The 22,431-nt window shown below is 51.2% G+C and overlaps 2 protein-coding genes across 3 annotated transcripts in view; one reads left to right on the forward strand and one right to left on the reverse strand.

Moving 5' to 3' along the window:
• Nucleotides 1-684, forward strand: part of KLHDC4 (kelch domain containing 4) — a 35,246-nt gene extending 34,562 nt beyond the window's left edge. The window contains exon 12 of the mRNA XM_016191719.2: nucleotides 257-684. Coding sequence (XP_016047205.1) covers nucleotides 257-432 — 176 coding nt within the window. The 3' untranslated portion in view covers nucleotides 433-684. The remainder of the gene's footprint in view (nucleotides 1-256) is intronic.
• JPH3 (junctophilin 3) overlaps nucleotides 1-22,431 on the reverse strand; it is a 103,076-nt gene that overhangs the window by 20,744 nt on the left and 59,901 nt on the right. Inside the window, exons 3-5 of one of the 2 annotated variants that reach the window (XM_007531433.3) lie at nucleotides 10,801-10,925; nucleotides 7,335-8,233; nucleotides 3,886-5,181 (exon numbers count right to left, since the gene is read on the reverse strand). In XM_007531433.3, the coding sequence (XP_007531495.2) occupies nucleotides 5,101-5,181; nucleotides 7,335-8,233; nucleotides 10,801-10,925 (1,105 nt within the window). In that variant the 3' untranslated portion in view covers nucleotides 3,886-5,100. Of the gene's footprint in view, nucleotides 1-3,885; nucleotides 5,182-7,334; nucleotides 8,234-10,800; nucleotides 10,926-22,431 lie in introns of those variants that run through there. The other variant, XM_060185035.1, reaches the window with a different exon arrangement.

The following is a 22,431-nucleotide window of genomic DNA, read 5'->3' on the forward strand; positions in this document are numbered from 1 at the left end:
CAGGGTTTAATAAATTATTATAATTGGATTATTTTGTGCTTGTGCTCTTTCATAATCTAGATTTGAGTTTTTAAAAAACATTTAGAGTACATTTGAGTAACTTGCTTTTGAAGTACTGTGGTGGCTTCTCTGATAAAAGTGTCTTCAAGGTAAAATTATGCAAGTAAATGTGATCTTATAAGGCAGCTGGCATGTGACCTCCCCAACCGACCAATCAGCCTCTTGGAATGAACACTTTTTTTTCTCTTTCTTACAGAAGAGCAGCCCCACCCCCAGGTGACACCCAATGAAAGTTTCACAGACTACCTCACCAGGACTGAGCAACATTGGATACAGCTTGCCCAGGATGACGCTGGGCCCAATGTCAAGGGGAAGGCGGTGCTGAAACTGGCCCACACCAAGGCAAAGACTTTCTTCAATGGATCAGTGTGAGCCACCCACAGGGCCAGCAGGTAACAAGCACCTTTCCGTTCCTCACAGGCAGACTACCCTATACCTGGCTGGGACCCCTGACTGTAAAGTGCACACAAGACTCCTTACTTGACTGAGAGAACTGGAAGGCTCTGTGGGGCTGGTGTTCTGACCATCTGTGCACGGGCTTGATTTCAGAACCCACCAACAGCAGCCACACTGCTCTTTTTTAGTCATCAATGAAATAAAGTGCCCTTGGAGGTGCCCTCTCTCTGCCTCTGGGCTTTGCTTGGGGATCTCCATTTTAAAAGTTCTTGGAGTTTAAGGGTAACTGGGTCTCTGAACGGCACCCCTACAGATAGCCTTTCTAGGGAGGGAGGGGGAAGCTTCTTCCAGTCCTTTCTCCTTTGGTCTCAAGGTTGGCCTTCAAAAGTGACAAAGAAGAAGGGAGGCCAGATATCCCTGGTAGCCTAGGAACAGGAAGCCCATCACAGCCTTCATGTGCTAACATCGGTCTGGCGCCTGCTGCTTGTGGGCTAAAGGCAGAGGCCTGCTTTCAGGAGTTTATCTGGGCACAAAGCTGGATTTTGAATTCACACCTGGTATATTTTTCATCATAAATACCTGAAACCCAGGGTCGGTATCCTATTTGCTATCTGAAACAGCATATCCTGGAAATTAGATGAGTGTGGATGTATTCTTGGTGGAGCAGGCTTGGGTAGGGAAGCTCTGCTTGGAGAAGGGGGACAGGAGGTGGACTGTGCTGGTCCTAGAAGCAGCCCCACTCCATCTACCTGGCCTCGGGGCTGGGCTCTCTGAGAGCTAATCAGAAGCAAGAAGCCTACTTGTTTGTCCTTCAGCCTCCTCTGGGTACACTACCCATAAAGCTGCTAGTGGCTAGAGAGGCCAGGCTGGACATGGACTGTGCTTTGTGGTAGAATGGGGCACTTCCCCCTATTATTTATGGCTGGGCATTCCGTTATTCAGACCCCTATTATTTATGGCTGGGCATTCAGACCTTCTGAGCAGAGTCAGATATACTAGGATATGACAGGATTGTCATGCAGCCCCAGGAACCCACAGACCTTGCTACTAGAACAGCCTGTCACCTGAGTGTGCAGTAGCGACTTTCCGCTCTTGCTTGGATTTGTTTTGTTTACCAGCATACTGCTTAATTCTGGGTCTTGGTGTTGCCAGGGATTGAATTGGGATTTCAGAACCTCACATGTGAAAGTCTTGCATAATCACTGTATTATCTTCTCACCCATCTGCTACTGCTTTGGCAATTTTTTCTTTTTTTTAATTAAACCATAGCAATGCTCAGCTCTGGCTTATGGTGATGCTGGGGATTGAACCTAGGACCATTGAGCCTCAGGTATCAATGCTTTGGGAATCTTTAGAAACTCTTGTAAGCCCCAACACAGCTATCTGTTAGCAGAAACCATCTCTTTTGGAGGTGTCCGTAACTAGGAGAGTTTGGAGAATATTTTGAACCAAACAAGTTGTAAGAGAAAACCCAAAGAAGAAAGTTGGGGTGCATCAAGCTTCTTGGTATCCTGTCCTTGGTTGTTCTTGAATACGGTTTTAGAAAGAGACAGACGCCACCAGGATTCAGTGACAAACATCTAGAATGGGCACTACCTCTGCTACTAATTAATTATAGCTAAAATACAAAATGTTCCCTAGTGTGTGGAGCAGAGGAGAGGGGCATACCAGTGTGAGTCCCCAAGAGGAGCCATTCCCCCAGAGCTCAGGCAGACACTCCACACCCTGTCAGACACTCGTGTGCTGGACACTTGATGCTGGACTACAGCACAAGTAGATACTTCCTGTGTGGCCAGGCAGGGCAAGTGGGGATCACTATGCTTCATGCCAGTGAGGGCTTGTGGGTGCCCATCCTGTTCCTGGATGGGCCTGTGGACATCCATCCTGCCACGCCTTCCTGTTGATGAGCTGTCATCGGTCAGCCACCTCTTAATGGTCACCCCATCAGTGGATTCCCCTATGGATGTTCATCAGCTGACCACATCTCCCTTATGAGCACCACACTAGACAGACAGAAAGACAAGGTGAGGAATACTGGCATGCCTTTTGGTTGGCCTGAAGGAAGGTGAATTTTTTGTAGGGCTCATCAAAAGTTTTTATAGTGGTTTTCTTGGAGTTGGGCTGATGTTGAGTGAAAACTGAGGGAATAACAAATGAAGTAAAACTCCCTCAAAGTAGTTTTAAGATGTGAGTGGGTACTTACTGTGATTTTGTCTTGTGATTTCTTGGCATAAACAAGCAGTTTGGTGACAGTGCAACTCATTGAGGGACCAAAGTGGAGAAGGGGAGCTGCTTCAGTGGGTCTTAAAGCACCACAGAAGATGTGGAACTGGGGAGTTCTGGAATGTGGAGATCACCAATAACCCTCCCTCCCCCAGGAAAAACCCCTTGGCTGCAAAGAGCAGGGACTAGTTTTTTGTTGTTGTTGTTGTTGTTGGAGGAAAGTGACTAGTTGTCCCCAGGCCTTTAGTGAGCTGTCACCTCTGACTCTTAGAGCAGGAAATCAGCTTGTCTTTGATGCTCAGTTCTAGGTGCACCGAGGAACTGTGCAGTCAGCATTGTTTCCCAGATGTTTTAAGTCAGGAAGTGTGTGTAGGCTGCAGGTGCCCATCAACAAGGAGTTGTATTGGCTCAGATGGATCCTAAGTCTGGCAGGAGAACTTTGGCAGAGCTGTGAGAGGCTGGTCTGGGTTTGACCATGGTGTCCTTCAGGAAGCTTAAGGGATTGTCTGGTACAGTGGGTATTGCTGGGGCCACAGGACCTGGGCTCCCTGTGACTCCATTAGGTATCAGCCATCGGGATGAGAGGAGCTACCAGGGACCTGGCTTAGGGAGCCACCATATGTATGGAGACCAGCTGGAAACACCTTCTGACAATCTCACACTCTATAGTTTGGTTTCGATGGAACTCCCTTGAATTCACCAGGAGTGCCTATAGGCTGAGAAGGGAGGAGGTTGTTGGCAGCAGGCGGACGAGTGGTACGGTTCTCGTACACCAGCCATTCCTCCAGAAGCCACTACCACCTGCCTGAATGGCAGTGTGCTTTCTTACCTGGCCCTTCACCTTGAATGTTTGCATGTAAATATACCCTGCATTCCCAGGCACAGTGTCTCACAGGTGCTGGACCAGACAACCCTCCAGAGTCTAGGGAGTTGCCATGGAATTTCAAACATGCATCTCAGCATGATGATTCTCAGCTGTGAGGAGGAGTCTGCATGTGGCTCAGTAGCAGCCACCTGGTACAAAAAGAGGCATGGAGCAGCGGGACATACAGACATGTCATGTGTCCTTAGAAAGTGAACAGTAAACAGAAAGGCACTTCCTGTGGCTCTCCTTCCCTTTCTTGTGTCCCCACTCCCCAAGCCAAACTCTAAGAAGGAATGGGGAGAGGAAGTGTAATGGAAAAGAAAAACTGTATTTAACTGGAACATGCTCTAATCTTTAGTTTATTTCTGGTTAAAAATATAGCAATCCAGTGCAGTGTAGTAAAGAAATCTGCTTGAAAGTTAGCAGAGAAACAGCTAAACATAAGCAAAGCAAGGCAGAGTCCACAGAATGGGCTGTTCCCCAGACATGGGAAATCACACTAAGAACCTTCCCAGGCAGGGGCACAGGGTGACCTGCAGGTGGCCATGCCCGTGGACATATCCATCGTGCTGGCTGGGGCTGGCATAGTGCCAGATGGGCACTCAGATATTCCGGAACCTTTTTCCTTTTGTTTGGGTGAAGGCAGAGGCACCAGGAACCTGTTCTTGAACCAATTACTGTGTACATGTGTGGGTGGGGAGACTATGTGACAGCTTCAGAAATTTCCACCCCACTCCTGCCCTGGGGACCAGAGCAGGAAAGAGACATCAGGACGGAATATGCCAACCTGTCAGGGAAGTCAGGGCAGGCACCAGATGAATGTGAAAATGGGGAAGGCAGGTAGTGACAGGGAGGGAAGCCACTGTCACCAATGTGCAGGTCTTATAGGTGTGACATCACTGTCTTCGCTTAAACCTCCCCCCCCCCCCCATCAGGCTTCCTGGGGTCTGGTGGTTGGGAATGGGGTGGGGAAGGAGACGACAGAAAAGGTTCAACTAGGGTTCAGGGCAGTACCGAAGACATGGTGTTGGAGGAGGAGTTAAGAGGGTAGCCCTGCTTCCTTCTGAGCACAGTAGCTTCAAACAAACCAGGCCCCTGTGGGGTGCCTGATCTCCAATGCCCCACGCACACCCCAGCTCTCCCACCACAGAGAGAGCACTTGCCCTTCCTTGTGCCTTGTGTCTCCTGGTGTAGCTGACACTGGGAGGCTCTTACTCGGGCTACCCTACCCTACACCCCACCTGGAGTGCGACACAACTGTCCTTCACCATAGGTTTGCTGGGATCCTTTTTCTTTCCACATCAAGCTGGAGGGTCGGCGTGCTGGCCTCCTTCTGCCATGCCACACAGCATAGTGTTATACAAGCAAGGAATTTTGGCTAAAATCCAAAAAACATTACCCAGAAAAAAAGGCAAACTGTGATAATACCCAATCATGTTGTCCTGTGAAAAGACTGGAAGTCGTTGGGCTGAACTATGATCCTTCCCTTTGCGTGGTTCTGCTGTTCGCATCCCCCTTTTGTACACCAACTTAGTTTTGCTAGCGCAACCACCTCATCAGATGAAAAAATTAATAAACAAGATGGCGACTCCGATGTTTAGCAAGATCACCATGGCTACGAGGATGGGAGCTGAGCCCTGGAACAGAAGGACAAGAGAGCACAAGGTGATTCCCAGCACACTGGGCCATCTCCCCTTCTAGACCAGTGAGGATTCTAGGAAGGTGTGAGCTGTGGGTCATCCACAGCTCTTCATAGCATGAGACCCGTCAGAGTGCAGAGAAGGCTTCCCACAGACTTCAGAGACAACAGTCTTTGGATTCTTGTGATTCTGAAAACTCAGTTCTTCCTGGCGCCCTCACACCTGCATGACTCCTGTCTCCAGCTCTGGACACAGGCCACTCATCCAGCCTGAGACTTCCCCAAAAGTCCCCCGCTTCCCAAAGCTGGCGATGGGAGAACACCTCTAGTTTTGTTTATTCATTTGGTTTTTACCATAGCACTGCTCAGTTCTGGTTTATGGTAGTGTTGGAGATTGAGCCTGTGACCTTGGAGCCTTAGGCATGAAAGTCTTTTTGCATAACTGCTGTGCACAGACCTGGGTGCCTCTAAAATCATGCCTTCTTTAGAATTTTTTTTTTCCTCTTCTATACTGTGCTTTGGGGGTCCAGGCTCTACTCCCAGCCCTTCTAGGGTAGGAACACCAGCCCACAGCCTCCTGCCCCATGCGTCTATCTTGGGGACAGAGTTCTGCTCCAGGGCAAAGCCTCTGTAAGAAAGCCCCTTCTTGTGTGTGCACCTGCCGAGCACAGCTGTGCTCAGGGCGCTCTGCTCTTTTCTACAAACTGCCCATGCTTAGGATAAATCCCAGTATTCTCCCAGAGGAGTTGCAGGCTCCTGGCTGAATGCCAGACACACACCTGCCCTTGGGACCTTCTCTCAAAGTACCAATAGTACTAAGTAGCTAAATGTAAATGCCCTCCCATTCCTGTACCTCTCTCCCTTGCCCATCAACTGCTATTAAAACAACTATACAGTAAGGGGCCAAGCAGTAGCATACCAGGTTAAGCACACATGGTGCAAAGCACACTGACTGGCATAAGGATCCCAGTTTGCCCCCCACCCCCGGCAGGAGGGTCGCTTCACAGGTGGTGAAGCAGGTCTGCAGTTGTCTGTCTTCCCTTCCTCTCTGGATTTCTCTTTGTCCTATCCAACAACAATGGCAACAAAATGGAAAAAATGGCCTCCAGGAGCAGTGGATTCGTAGTGCAGGCACCAGGCCCCAGCGATAACCCTGGAGGCAAAAATTAAATAAATAAATAAATAAACCAAAATATAAAAAACTACACAGTATACACACCAGTTCCACTGGCTGCTGCAGTGAGGGACAGGAGTGAGTGTATGAGCTGTTCTTAGGGTGACTTAGGGACAGGGAGTGCAGGAGCATTTTAGCTCCAGGTCACTAGTGAGATAGGCTGTGTCTTCAAGGGCCACCCTAGGAAGCAACCCATCAAGCTGGCCAGGATGCAGTCAGTGCTCCTGGCCTCATACAAGAGGCCTCATACTGAGATCACATCCTTCTGGCTCAGGTGAGGCTCAGCAGTCCCCAGAGTTTGGGTGGATTGTAGAGTCATGTGTGCAGCTATATGAGCAGGGCCTCTGCTCACAGGTGGAAGCACAGCAGGTTCCCTCTCACATAGGCTTCTTCCCACTACACAGCCCTTCTCAGGGGGCTTCACTCTTCCTTACAAGCTACCCATGTTTAGGACCAAGTCTCAGGGTTCTCACAGTCCCAGTCCCCCCTACCCCTTGCTGGGGGTGGGGTGGGGTGGGTGCAGAGAGGGTGGGAGCTGATATTACTCTGGGATTGGGGAGGCCAATGCCTCCACTGTGGCCACACTTGGGGACCCCCAACTCTGTTCTCTGGGTGGAGCCTACACAGTAAGATCTCTGTGCTGCCCACATGAAAGATGTGACCTGGACAAAACTGTCCAGTTCTTTGCTGGTAGACACAGTAAGGGGTGGGGAAGTGTTTGAAGGAACCAAAAGGTTTGAACATCAGGGGAGAAATGGGTTTCCATGCTGCCTGGTGGGTGGGGGTTTCTAACCCCTCATTCCTCCAAAGTGTTTTTTGCTTAAAGGATTTTAAGTGTCGGCCTCCTCTGGGGAAGAGTCCCAAGCCCAGGAGAGCAGGCTCCACCCCTCAGAGAGCACCCCCCACCCCCACCCGCATCAGTTCCTCTAACGCCTCACTGGAGACAGTCCCAAGATGGACTGCCTGTGCCCACTTACTGTGCTGGACTTGAGCTCGTCCCCGTTCTCTTCATCTGACTCCAGTGCCACAGGTGAGGACCTCTGGGGTGGGGAGAAGGTGAGGTCCCAGCGCAGCAGTCGGGGCTCAGACCGCTCTCCCAACCGCAGGCTCTCCAGTCTCTGCACCGCAGGCTCTGCTGCAGAGGCCGGCCGGACATTCTCCTTGTTCTGGACCTTGGACCGTAGTCTCTGTGCTCCAAAGCCCCGGTCGTCAGAGCGATGGTCATCCCCAGCACCTCGGCAGGCACCTCCCTTGCTGTAGCGTCTTTTCTGGGGGTGCCCCTCTGGTCCATAGGCATCCACCCGCAGAAGGGGTTTCATCTCCATCTCGTAGTTGCTCAGTTTCTCCTCATCTAGCTCCAGCAGCTTGGCACCCCCGCAGCTGGGGTTGCCACCCCGGTGGTGAGAAGTCCAGGAGAACGAGGGGGGTGACTCCGTCCGCCGCTCCCGGGGCTTGGGGTTGCCGGGTTGCTTGTGGCCCAAGCCCCGGGCGCGGAAGTCATCTGGGGGCTGGCCACTGCGCAGGGCACCACCACGCACGCTCCTGGAGCTGCAGACCTTGTCCTCCCCCCAGCTGTTGCGGGTGTGGTCGCCAGCCCGGCTCTCTAGGAGCATCTGGATGTCCCCACCCCGCTCTTCATCCACCGACACCTGCCGGGAGAAGTGGGCCACCTTATTCCGCAGGACTGGGGCGGCGGGTGGGCTGGCCGAGGGGCTGGTGGGGAAGCTCTGCTGGGGACTGTCGTCTGGGGTCAGGTCCGAGGGGGTGGTGCCCTTGCGGTACAGCTCAGGGCTCTCCTGCGGCAGGGGTGTCCCAGTGGAGAGCACCTCCATGTCGTCACTAGAGAGCTGGTGCTTCGGCCGCTGGTACTCAAGTCCTTAAAGGGAGGAAGGACAGGCAGGTTACCCCGCCACTCCCTGTGCTGGAGCCCCTCCTCGCCCAAGCACCGGGTCCTTAGGCTAGCCCAGCTCAGAGGCACTAGCTGTCTGCCACTGTGGTGGGGGTGGGGGGAGGCAGGAACAGCAGCTCCCAAGGCCCCTCTGTGGAACCCCAACCCCTCACCCATGGCAGCTTTGAGGGTGAACAGCTGGTGTTAGGTCTGGGAGCAGGGGGTTCAGTGGTGGACAGCAACTCAAGGAGACCCAGGTAAATAGACTAGGACCCGTTCCTGAATCTTGGGTCCCACCTTGATATGGTTTCTGAGGATGAAAGGAGGCCTCTGGTGTTAGGTGACCTACAGGCTGTCAGTTCTGAGAAGGTCACCAGTTGAGGTCACTGGAACACCCCTGTGTTGGTGACCTGGGTCAGACTCTATGTGGGGACAACAATGACTTTTCTTCTGTTGCTACTGTGTACTGGGGTGGGGCATGACCCCACAGTCCTGCATGGCCACTGGTCCCCTTTGCTGCTGAGTTTTAAGGATAGCTATGGGGGCTACAGACCCTTCTGGGTGGTCATCCTGGCTGTTCCATAGGAGGGGCCATGAGTGCTGGAGGTGGATGTCACCCTATGTCTATCTTGGAAGCTGCAGCTGGTGGTGTTCAGTCATCCCGCCTCTGGGCTGGAGTGTGCCCTCAGTACCGAGCCCCATCCACGCCCAGTGCTCATACTGCCTACAGGGACTCCACAGATTTCCTATACCCTGGCCTGGCTCCAGCACCCTGACCACTGTTCCTAGCAGGAAACTGTCTGCTAATGCTAACTCCAGAGCATGTGCTGTCCCTGATGATGAAATATGATAGAAATGTCTTGGTGAAGAGATGGGGCTGACCACAACGCATTGGTAACTAGCGTCCGGTACCTTCATCTGGGGTTTTCAGGCCACTCAGTCCCCTCAACTAGAGTCCCATCACTTAGTAACCTTGTGGGTTTTTGACTCTCTGAGCTCAGAGGAGCAGGACCAGGAGTCACAGGTGTGGAGGCAGGAGACACCCCATCCTGCAGGAGCAACCTTCCCTATGGGATGAGTAGACCTGTACTTTGGGCAGTCACTCCAACCAGATGCTATCTGTGAAGCAGCTCCAAACTTGACATCAGCATGGCCTCTCCATTGGGGCCTTAGAAGGTGCATCTCTAGGCAGTGGTGCTTTCTTCCTGTAGCTTCCTTGAGAAAGGGCCACAACCCAGTGGCTCAAAACAGTGGACACCTAATCTATCCTAATTCTATAGAGCCTAGGTCCAAAATTCAGATGTGGCCAGGAGAGTTCTGGACTTCATGGGAGGATCTGTTCCAGATCCATCCCTCCAACCTCTCAGGTTGCTGGTGTCCTTGGCGTGGGGGCCATGTCCTGTTGCCCCTCTTCTTGCTGTGTGTCTTCCTTGGTCTTGGGACACTCTCAGATTTAATCACATCTGTAGAATATCTCTAGAAACTCAGGTTCAGGAACCCCTGTGGATATAAATCTTGAACCACTGTTCAACTTTCCAGACCCTACATATCATTTAGTCTCTTTCCCTTTGAGATGAGAAACAGGCTTTGAGCAGCGGGGCCAGTGGTCATGAGGAGCTAGGACTCAGAGCCACCAAGCCAGCATTTGGGTCCCTACATTAGTCCCTTTCTGACATGCATGTTTAGCCACCCACAGCAGGTGAGTGAGAGTGGAAATTGGCAGCTCTATCAAACCCTGATCAGCTGTTCGCCTTGAGAGTACCACGTGGATTCAGTCCCTTACGGACTGAACCAGGAGGCTCTAGGGGCCAGAGGCACACTGCCCCTTGTTATCTCATTGGACCTGGGCTGGAAGCAGCCTGTCTACGAAGAAAAAGCCCTGGGACGTGTTACGAGTCCCCCAGATGTCTAACACAAGGACCCCCGGACCACTGTGGCCCGGGGCTTGCCCCTCTCACTGCAGGCTCAAAACACAGAAGGACTTCCACTAGCATCTGCCTGAACAGCCATTGGGTGTGTGAGTCTTGGAGGACTGTCACAAGTTTGAGTTTCTACCAGAAGCAGCTTACCAGAAAACTAGGAGAAGGGCATGGAGATGGGCACCAGGCAGGCTGTGAGGATCCCAACAGGTCCAGCATTACTAACCCATGTGCCCTCCCAGACAGCTATAATTCCACTCAGAGGGAGAGGCAAGGGTCAGTCTGGCCAGCTGCAATGGCTCCATCACCCTTACAGCTCCCTCAAAGGATGGGAGGGGATGACCTCCCTGATTCAGAGCTTTAGCCACATGTGTTGTTTGTATTTCACTGAAAAATGAGTTTTTTTTTTTTTTTTTGCTTATAACTCCCACAGGGCTGGGCACTACCTTGTTAAAACAATTCCACCATCACAGAAAGTTCTACAGTTGCACACTGATGTGTGTGTCCAGGAAGGAGTGCACCAGGTCCCATGTGCAGACATGCCCCATCGTGGAGGAGAGAGACCCTCTGTGCCCACTGGAGACTTGAGGGGGTCAGGGACACCGGAGCAGGCATACCCCACCTGCTGGGACTCACCATTTTCCCTGTGCTGGAAGGAAGGGGAGAACTCTTTGGCAGTGATCCTGGCGATGCGTGCTTCCTCCTGGGCTTTCTGAGCTGCTGTGAGTGCCGCCTCGGCCTTGGCCCGGGAGTGGGACGTCCTGGTGGAGAGGTGGACATGAGGTGGGTTCACCAACCTCCATGTCCATGGGGCTGGGATGGTGGGTGGGGCACTCAGATCTCCCTCACACATTCATTCAGCAAACACCAAGCCACCTACCCTGCAGGCCTCTCTGGAACAGGGCAGACCCCACCAAGAGCAGGGTGCTGGTTTGAGCAGAGATGCCTTCCAGAGGGTAGCCTGCCTTCTGACTGAAGGAACATCCCATGTTATGTTTACAGACCAGAGTTTGGTCCTTCCCCCATAGCCCCCTATCCCCTTACAAGCAGTTGCTTACATGACCTGCCCTGATAGGAAATGAACAGCTGAGGGGCAGAACTTGTGTAGGGTAACTGACGAGCCAGCCTGTATTCTGATGAGAACCTGACAAGTGAAGCCACAAAGAACTAGGCACCAAGGTGAGGTCAACAGACACATGTCCAAAGGCCAAGCCCCCATCAGCCTCTGAGCTCCCTGGAGGTCAAGACAGGACAGGTGACACTGCTATGGCCCAGATCCACTACAGGCCAGTATAAACTGGTAAGGCACATCTGCTAGGAGGCTCCTGGAAGGACTCGGTGCCTGCTACCAGCCCATGGAAAGGAACTCAGGGCAAATGACTAGTCTAGACACCTTCGACTCAGAAGCGCAGGCCTGGGGGAGACTAGACCGGCATGCTACTCCACAGGCTCTTCAAGTGCAGCTGAGGGGGTAGGTTCTTCCCTGAGAAACAGGCAGGACATTCTCCCAGTCAGTGGCAACAAACGCAGTGACCCTGCAGACCAGATGACTGTGACCTAGAGGTGGACCCCCCCACACACACACCACCCACAAATAAACAAGGGCAGCAAGCTGGAGCTTGACAAGGGCCACCATGACAATTGCTATTGGACAAGGTAACCTGAGCGATAAATGACGGCAATAAGCAAGGTCCTATGTTTTTAAAGGAGTGAATTTATTTAGAGGACTAATAGGAACATTATATAAATATAAGCATCAAAAAACCTGCTTAGAACTGGGGAGAGGGAGTCGGGCGGTAGCAGCTGGTTACACGCACGTGGCACAAAGCACAGGAACCGGCTTAAGGATCCGGGTTCGAGCCCATGGCTCCCCACCTGCAGGGGAGTCGCTTCACAGGCGGTAAAGCAGGTCTGCAGGTGTCTATCTTTCTCTCCCCCTCTGTCTTCCCCTTCTCTCTCCATTTCTCTCTGTCCTATCCAACAATGACATCAATAATAATAATAATAATAACTACAACAAGAAAACAAGGGCAACAAAAGGGAATAAATATTTTTTTTTAAAAAAAGAACTGGCGAGAGAGCATAATGGTTATAAAACTTCAATGCTTGAGGTTCAATCCCCAGCAAAACCATAAGCCAGAGCTGAGTAGTCCTTTGGCCTTTATCTTTCTCACTGAAAATAAAAACTCGCCTTAAATCCCCTCAAAAGTTAGGGTGAGTGTATCTATCTGAAGCACATCTGTATCTGCAGGCCAGTGGGTTCACTCCTCCCTGTTGGGGTTTTCATGGCCCCTTCCTGGAAAGATCTGTGCAGAAGGGCTGGAGGCTGATGCTTCCACAATACTCATCGTCCCCAGCTTCTCTGGGAGAAACTGAGCCACTCCATCTTCAGACTGCCGCCGGGATACCTGACCTGCAGCCCTGGGGACTCTGCCTGTCCTCACACCCAGTATGACAGCACAGCCAAGCCCCTCCACTCCCAAAGCTCTGAATAGGCCCCGACTCTGTCCCAGTGACATGGACCTCCAGTGACGAGAGCAATTCAGTGGGGGCCGTTATTTGGTTTCCACGTTGTTGCTTAGTGAAAATATCAAAAACATTAATTCCCAACATCATACGTGTATTTACATACATACATTCACACTTATATAAAAAGTTTGGCTGTGCCAACCCCACACTAAAATTAAATCAAAGTGAGTGCATTTAATACAGAAGGGCCCTCCCACTGGGGCCCAGAGTGCACCTCTGAGGAGATGTCGGGGCTCAGCCAGCAGCCACAGACTCTCAGTGGGTGGCTACTCTTGAGGCACCTGACCTTCAATGGTACCTAGGGGGAGGGGTGGGGCTGTGAGGCACCACAAGGGTGGCAAGGGAACCACTGCCAGCTCACTGGGCCTCTGGATTCTGAGAGCATTGCAAGCCTGTCCTTCCTGACATGTACGTCAAACACCATTTCCCACAGCACTAGCTGGTTCCTCTGACACGGGCCATCTCTGCAGACAGCATGGTATTACGGCCTAGAGCTTCAGGGATGATGTGAGACAGTCTACTCAGCCACCCAGCTCCAACCTCGGCACCTGCCCTCAAAACTGAATCTTCAGGGATGGCCCTATGTAGCAGGTCGAGTGCTAACATCATCAGTTCAAACTAAGTCCCTCCAGCAGGAGTAGAAGAGATTGAAATCCAAACAGCAAATGTCCTAGTAGAGAACATGGAGACAGAAGTGAGGTACAGCCATGAGCTGAGGGAACCTGGGCCCCCAGGGCCACAGAGGAAGAGCAGTCCTGACACCCAGTATCAGACTGACCACAGTGCTGGGGGAGGATGGATCTTGTGTTTAAGCCCACTTGGTGATCACTTACTGCCACCTCAGAACAGGCCCAGGGAGGAGGGACACAGGAGTGGACTCCCATGAGTTGTAGGCAGACACATGGGCACACATGGGGACATGTCCAAGGGCTCCAGATCAAGGCCAGAAGCAAGCTGAGACAAACCCCATTTCTCAGTCCACACCCAATGGCCACAGTCTTTCAAGAAGTGGAGTTACGCTTGTGCCCCTAACAGACATCAGGGTGAGGCAGTCCGCGCGTGCATGTGTGTGTGTGTGTCTGTCAGGGTGAGACAGTCCGTGTGTGTCCATCCATCCATCTATCTGTCCCCATAGTCTGCAAAATCCTCGGTGTGGGGGGAATTCAGACATCAGGCTTGAGGTTGCGCCCTGCCTGGAACCACATCTCTGGCCCAGCAGAGCTAACACCCTCATCCTCATTCCTCAGGCAGGGCCTAGGCAGAACATTTGTTACAACATGGAGTGATTTCTAACATGCAGAGCAGCACCTTTAATCCCAGGACACCCCCCTCGCCATGAAGGACAGCCCAGGTATCCATGGCTCATGCTGCTCCTCTCCCCCTGGCACCCCGTCAGCTTTCTGAAGACTTGCCGGCTCTGAACCTTTCACAGCAGCAGCTGCACAGCACATGGTGTTTTGTGTCCATCTTCTCTAAGCACCATATGTGCATCGGGCATTTCAGGCTGAGCGGCAGACCTAGTTGAGCACACAGATTATGGTGTGCAAGGACCTGGGTTTGAGCCCCCACACCTCACCTGCAGGGATGGAAGGGGTTCACAAGGTCTGTAGGTGTCTTTATCTCCCTTGTCCCTCTCAGTTTCTCCATCCTATCAAAATAGGAAGGGAGGAAGGCAAAAAAGAAGAAAAAAAAAAAAAAGGCCACCGGGAGCAATGGATCTGTAGTACCAGCACCAAGCCCCAGTGATAGCCCTGGAGGCGGAAAAAAAAAAGTGGCTGTGGGGACAGCCGGGTGGTGGCACACCTAGCTGAGCGTACATGTCACAGTGCACAAGGACCCAGGCTTGAGCCCCCGGCCCCACCTGCAGGGGAAAAGCTTCACGAGTGGTGAAGCAGGGCTGCAGGTGTCTCTCTTCCTCTCTATCTCCCCCTCAATTTCTGATTGTCTCTATCCAATAAATAAAGATTAGAAGAAAATTTTAAAAAAGAGTGGCTGTGTCCATGTGGCTTGTTGGTTTCTCATGTTTGCGAACAATTTCACAATTCATGTGTCTTCTATGGCCGAGTGTTGGGCCTCCCCCACCCCCATTGTCCTGTCCCCTCTGCTCCCTCCCACTTAATCCTACTTCTTATTTGCTCCTTGTCCTTCCCAGACTCTGTCCTGCTATGTCCCTGTAGGGTGCTACTCAGCTCGCTGAAGCCTGGAAACTTCTGTTCCAGAACCTTCTACCCTCTGATCCTCCCATCCAGTGGGGTTGGTTTTTCTAATGTTGCACTTATTCCTGTTACAACCAAGTAGAGATGCCATGAATCACCGTGCCCAGAGTGGATGGGATGTACCCTTCCAGGTTCCAACACTGCCAGGGTATGGGGGGCCAGGGACCAGCCACAGAGGGACACTGGCCTGGTCGCCAATCCCCACCCAAGTCTAAAGCCCAGGTGTCATAGGGCTGTGCTCTTTACAGGGGCTCTAGGGGAGGGTCATTTCTGCTCCTTCAGCTCCGGGGACTAGGGTATCCTGGGCTGGTGGGGGCGTTGCTCTGAGACTATCTTCATGTGGCTGTTCTCCAAACCCGTGGCTCCTCTCCTATCTGACAAGCACATCTGTCAGGGGGTCTAGAACTGCCTAAGCCAAGGGTGGCTGCATCTCAAAGTCCTTCAGTGCCACGTTCAAGCAGATGTGGTACTTGGGGGCCGTTTCCAGTTACTGTAGGCAGACTTGCCACTGTCCAGGTAGGGGTAGCCAGAGAGGAGCTTCCTGGACTGGTGCCCCTGCTGCCAAGGCTCACTGTCAGTGTGGGCCCCCCAGGCCTTCTCTAGGAGGAAGGTGCACCAGATCTGTCCCTGTCCCTCATGCCAGCAGCCCAGGACAGGCATCTTAGAGGCAGACTACAGAATGGATTCCCTTGAGAAAAAGCTGATGGGTGAATTAGGGCTGGAGCCCAGGGACCCATGATATGGGAAGTATTGTTTGACATTATCTTGTGTTCCTACAAAATCACTCCGTTGGTGTGAAGATGCCTTAACCCTTTGTGTGCATTATTACTCAGGGAGGAGCTGTCTCCAGCCAAGAGTGCTATCTCAATAAACAGATGCAAGACTGCTGATTACATGTGCATGAAAACTCTACTTGCTTTCTGTGTCTCATTCTATGTGCTACCCCCTGACTGGCTTGCTGGGGGACAGTGATGCCAGTGCTGTGGTTCCTTTCTGGCAGTGGCCACGATCCCCTTCCCAGGTCCGATCACCCAGCCCCCAGCTTCACCGTGCATCATGCACTCAGTCTCTATGACTCTGTGAGGTCCACAACACCTCATCCTACAGATGAGAAAACATGAGGCTAGAGAGGCTGGGCTTCTTTCCTGGGGCCCCCAGAAGTAGTGGCAGGGGCCCAGGATGGACTGGACAGATGGGGGGAATGGTACTAGGCTCTGTGATTTTAAGTGAGAGAATGGGGCTGGCCGCCAGGCCCCTGCATGCCTCAGTGTCCCCACTGTAAAATGGGAAACACCCTGACACTTCCCCCTACCTGGCTAGCTGCAATTGACTGTCAACAGCTACAAAGCAAGTCCTGAGGACCCTCAAAGGGACCCTAGCCACCTGGATGGCTGCCCCTGCTCCTCACATAGGGGGTCCCCTCCCCCACCCTCTGTTCTTCTCTGATGTTCCCTCCACCTCCATGGTGTAGCCAGGATTTCCTATGAGACCCTGAGCTGCAAGGGAGGGGACCCTTGACAGATGCATGGAGGTTTGGGGTCCAAGCTCTGGGTTCCCCAGTGCTGAGGATGCCCTAACTAGTGTGAGGCCAGGTCCCCCAAAGGCTGTGGGCAGGGCGCTGGCAGGGAGGCTGTCGAAAGGAGCTGCTATGTCTAAACACAGGTGTTGATCTGACAGCAGCTCCTAGGGGCCAGAGAGGTGGGGTGGGAATGTCCTGGGGTCCTGGCCCCCATCTGCAAACACAGCATCCCTTCTCGGCCCAGTTCCAGGAGGAAGCTTCATCTCAGGAGCCACAGAGCAAAGGAGCCTGGGGAAGGATTAACATTCACCCAGGAGGTGCCACCCTCCCCCAGACATCACTAATTGAGATCGATCTCTCTCCTTCCCACCTGCTCCCTCTCAGCCCCACATCCTCAGCCCCTGCCGCAGCAGCCCTTCAGTCATTTGTACATCAGCCTTGGCTCCCAGGGGAACCTCAGAAAACCTTCCAGGTTCCACAGGCCCTTCTATGGAGACCCTGGCTGCCACCTGCGCCTGACGCAGCAGGTGAAACACACCTGCCAGAGGTGGCCAGAGGCAAGTGGAACAACCACACTGAGGTCCCAGACCCGCTGTGTCCTGTCACCTAGGGACGCCAGAGTGCACAGTCCCAGGCCCAGCCCATCAGGAAGGCAGATCCTCTCTGAACCAGCCTTTGGGCTGCAATGGCCCTCACCAGCAGCTGAGGCTCTGGGACCTGGTGCAGGAGGAGCATGGCATCACAGCCCAGGAATTTGGGGTGGCTTGAGACAACACACACACTGCCGAGAGGCTACCGGAGGTCCCCAGCACTCACTAGTTCCCAGGCCCTGCTGGGTGCTGAGCAAGGCACGAGGGTGGGGAGAGGGGGTGGGTAGGTCCATCCTGGGGGGACCCAGGCACAGGCACGTGGGGGTTGGAACAACACCTGGGGGTGGAGATGAGCCATCAGGTTAATTCAGTTTCCCAGCTCTGAGTCACACAGCCTAAAATGAACTCCTCCTCGGGAGGTCCTTCCCCATCAGGGAGGAAGGAGTGACTCATGGGAAGAGCCCTGCCCACTGGGGCCCCACCCTCCTCCAGCCAGGCTGCTGGGAGACATCTCCTTTCCCAGGCTACCTACAACAGTGTCTCTGCCCCAGGTCTTGGCCAAGTCTGTCAGGAAGCATGTCTGCACCCACCCTCGGGCATCGTCACACCACTCTGCCCTGAGGCCAGCAGACAGACAGCAGCAAGGTGTTCCTAAGTCGCCCTCTCCCACCCTCTCACCTCTGAGGGTCACAAGTCATAGATTTTATCCACCAACAGCCAGAGTCACAGATGCCTCTCCTGGGTCCCACAGGCTGAATGAACCCCAGCCTCCATGTGGGGTCCACAGTACTCCCACATGGTGACAAGGTGTCCAGCTCAGTATGGCAAGAGATGGGGACACAGAAGGGAGAAAGGCTAGCACACGCTGCGCCCGGAAGGCAGGAACCAACCACAACAGCAACACCACTGACTTACTTTCTTCCTCTCTTCTCCCTTCCTCCTCCTCATTTCTTTTCTTCCAGAATACTGTTCAGCTCTGGTTTATGGTAGAACAGAGTGCTGAATCTGGGACCTTGGGGCTGCAGGCATGTAAGTCTTTTGCATAACCATTATGCTACCTTTTATTTTTAATATTTATTTATTTATTCCCTTTTGTTGCCCTTGTTGTTTTATTGTTGTAGTTATTATTGATGTCGTTGTTGTTGGACAGGACAGAGAAATGGAGAGAGGAGGGGAAGACAGAGAGGAGGAGAGAAAGATAGACACCTGCAGACCTGCTTCACCACTTGTGAAGCAACTCCCCTGCAGGTGGGGAGCTGGGGGCTTGAACTGGGATCCTTACTCGGGTCTCTGTGCTTTGCACCACCTGCCCTTAACCCATTGTGCTGCCGCCTGACTCCCTCAATATGCTATCTTATCCACCACCACCACTGCAACACCACTGATTCTAACTATCGTGCATATGGCAGGGGGAAGAAGCAGTGCTGGAGTTTTCCCAGGCACCTAGTCAGTGAGAGCTTCCTACAAGAGAAAGCAATGAACTGAGATTTAAAGAAACAGCAGGAATATGGTAAAGGTGAAGGGGGCTGGGCTGGGCTGGCTCACACACGCCTCCTCCCAAGAACAGCAAGGAGCCCTGATGGGTGGCACCAGCTCCAGATACACCTGAGCTGAAGACCCACAGCTGGTGCTGAAGGGGTTGGTGGAAAACTGGAGTATGGTAAGGATACAGGTGCCCCCAGGAACAGTGAAAAAGCCGGGACAGACCCACACATGTGGATACAGTATCTATACCAAAGCTTAATGTATGACATTCTACAGTGTGAACTGCCTCCTCATCCATCAACTAAGCTGACCCAGAGTATAGCACAGGACTGGCAAGATGTGGGGAAAACATCTAGAGTCAAAACAACCCAAGTAGAATTATCCAGCGTAAAACAGAACAAGATCCATGTTGCAAAGTCCGTGGTGGGATTTTCTCCCTGAGCCAGGGATGAGAGGGTGTGGAGTTGGCAAAATAGTTTACCTGCACATGGCACCTATTTTCCATGCATACAACCCAGGTTCAAGCTCAGGTAACCTCTTCCTGCCAACACACACACACACACACACACACACACACACACTGCACTTCAGGAAGTTTTTTTTTTCTTAATTTTTTATTTATAAAAAGAAAACATTGACTAAACTATAGGATAAGAGGGGTACTTATTCACATAATACCCACCACCAGAACTCCGTATCCCCTCCCCTCCTCTGGTAGCTTTCCTTGGGATGATTTCAGTGCTCTTGAATAGGCTGATGCTGTCTTTGTGGCCTAACATATGGTCTATCCTTGAGAATGATCCATGTGGATTTGAGTAAAATGTGTATTCCAGTTTCTTGGGATGAATGACTCTGAAAATGTCCAATAGTTCTAGTTTATCTATCTCTTCATTTAGCTCCCTTATGTCTTTACTGATTTTCTTCCTGGATGATCTGTCAAGTTGAGATAGTGGGGTGTTGAAGTCCCCTACTATGATTGTGTTACTGTTAATATATTGCTGTAGCTCTTTCAGTAGAAGTTTGATGTATTTAGATGGCTTCTCACTGGGTGCATAGATATTAATAATTGTTAAGTCCTCTTGATTGACTGATCCTCTGAGCATTAAGTAGTGTCCATTCCTATCTTTTTTAATCTTATGTATTTTAAAGTCTATCATGTCAGATATGAGAATAGCTGTTCCTGCCCTTTTTTGTGGGCCATTGGCTTGAATGATAGTTTTCCATCCTTTCACTTTAAGTCTGTGTTTGTCTTGTTGCGTTAGGTGAGTTTCCTGTAGACAACATATTGTTGGGTTGTGTTTTCTGATCCATCTTCCTACTCTGTGTCTTTTAATAGGTGAATTCAGGCCATTGACATTTATTGATATCAAAGATTGAAGATATTTTAACGCCATTCTTGTAGAGTTTTAGAGTGTTTTGATATATGTTCTATTTGTGGTGGTCTGGTTGTTTATAGGAAACCTTTCAGAACTTCTTTCAAGGCAGGCTTGGTGATGGTTGCTTCCTTCAACTGTTGCTTGTCTGAGAAGGTTTTGATGCTTCCATCTAGTCTGAATGACAATCTAGCAGGATATAGTATTCTTGGCTGAAAGCCTTTCTCATTGAGCACTCGATAGATATCTTGCCATTCTCTTCTGGCCTGTAGTGTTTGTATGGAGAAGTCTGCTGCTAATCTTATGGGTTTTCCTTTGTAGGTGACTCTTTGTTTTTCTCTTGCAGCCTTGAGGATCCTTTCTTTATCCTTATTCCTTTCCAATCTAAGTATGACATGTCTTGGTGTCTTTAGGTCTGGGTTAATTCTGTTTGCGACCCTCTGGGCTTCTTGAATCTTTATGTCTTTGGTGTTGTCTAGACTAGAGAAATTTTCAGCTATTATGGCCTGGAGAACGCTTTCTTCCTCCCCTTCTCTTTCTTCCTCTGGTAAGCCAATAATGCGTATATTGTTTCTTTTGAAGTCATCCCATAGGACTCTGTTGTTGTTTTCAGCATCTCTTAATCTCTTTTTGAGGTCTCTTACTTCTTCTTTAGTTGTCTCTAATTCATCCTCAATCTTGCTAATTCTGTCTTCAGCCTCATTGATTCTATTCTCTCTGCCCTCTACTGCTTTCTGGAGTTCATCTATTTTGTTGCCCTGCTCTGATACTGTTTTAGCTTGTTCAGCTAGTTGCCTTCTTAGCTCAGCAATTTCAGCTTTCAGCTCTCTAATAACCATGAGATTATTAGAATTTTCTTCCATATTCTCATTTGTTGTTCCTGCAGTTCTGATTACAATTTTTTCAAATTCTTTACTCACTCCTGTTATTATTTCCTTAGCTAATGTTTGGATGTTGAACTCGTTGTTTTGTGCTTCGCCCTCTGGAGGACTTTTAGCTGGACTCTTGTCCTGGTTCGAGTCTCCATTATTTTTTCTTGTTGTTTTAACCATTTTATATAAGTTAACAGTTTTTTCAATCCCTGAGTTGGAGTTCAGTGGTGTAAAAGCCTTTTTTTTTTCCCCTGTAGGCTATGGTAGCCTGAGGGCTTTTAAACTATCAATAGGCTTCTTGGCTTAATCAATGACTCCTGACCAAGAGATAAAGCAGGGTGTGGCAGAGATAATCCAGTGGTTATGCAAAGAGACTTTCACAGCCCTTCAGCTATGCCACCGAGATATAGGTCTTCTCCTGAGTTTCCAGGTTAGATCTCTGTGCCCTGGTGTCCCTCCCTGTTGCTGCTCCAGATTCTGAGGGTAGTAGCAATGGAGACTCAGAGTTGTACTTGGTGAGTCTCTGGGGAGTCCTTTCCTCCCTTCAGCTGTCCCCTTGTTGGTGGAGCAGACTGGAGGTGGTGTCTCCACTGACAAACTGTCGAACTGTTAGCAGTCACTTAATCTCTCCTTAGGCCCCTCTCTCCTCTCTGTCACCAGCCACGCGTGTTTGTACTCACGGGTGATTTACTGGGTTTCTGTGGTCATTCTAGTCCTGTCTTGTTTCGGTCCGGGTGGTCTCCTTTGGTATTCCTAGTTGATCCGGGAGAGGAGAGGAGAGGAGAGAAAGCGATCTGCTGCTCGTAGTTCCGCCTCCGGAAGTCGAATCCCACTTCAGGAAGTTTTGGTGCTGCAATATCTTTCCCTCTATTTCTGTCTGCAAAAGTGAGCCTGGAGTGCTGAAACCAGAAGGACAAGGCACACATATGCACGCACGTACCCCCTCGCACACTCACTGGCCAGGAGGTGGCTCACTTGTTAAATACACACTTTGCCTAGCACAAGGGTCCAGGTTTGAATCCTGGGTCACCACATGGGAGCACCATGCGAAGGGGAAACTTCAGGAGCTGTGAACCAGTTGTTGGGATGTCTCTGCTTCTCTCTCTCACCCTCTATCTGTAGGGGTAAGACAATCCTCTAAGAGTGGTAGAACTGCACAGGCTAGAAGTCCCAGTGGAAAAAAGAGAAAGAACAAGACTTTTTGCTATTAAACATGACAGAACTCTAAGAAAACATATCCTGGAAACAAACAGAAATGAGACAGGTGTGTAGAAACACCCCCCAGAAGCAGAACTGCCTCCCTAGTATGGCTCAGGTACAGAAAGGGGAGGGTATCCAGCTCAGTCGTGATCACTTGCAGGCACTAGGCAGCAAGGTTGGCAGCCAAGGGCATCCTCACCTAGGGGGAGTGGGTAGTTTAGATGGAGCCATGGGACAGGGACATCATCAGCACCGTGAGTATGGACACTGGTGCCCCAAAGGTCTTAGAGGCAAGGAGAACAGTGAAGAGGATTCTGGAAAAGATGCAGTAAGTGCAAAGGCCTGGAAGTAGCAAGGACATGGGCTGGCATGGGAGGTGGAGGTGTGCAGGGCCAAGCATCTGTCCCCAGGGGGAAGTGGGGCAGTGAGACAATGCTACAGACTGTAGCTTTAGAATTGCCCACTGGGGGCTGGGTGGTAGTA

The sequence above is a fragment of the Erinaceus europaeus genome, chromosome 2 (genome assembly GCF_950295315.1).
Source record: "Erinaceus europaeus chromosome 2, mEriEur2.1, whole genome shotgun sequence".
NCBI classification, from domain to species: domain Eukaryota; kingdom Metazoa; phylum Chordata; class Mammalia; order Eulipotyphla; family Erinaceidae; genus Erinaceus; species Erinaceus europaeus.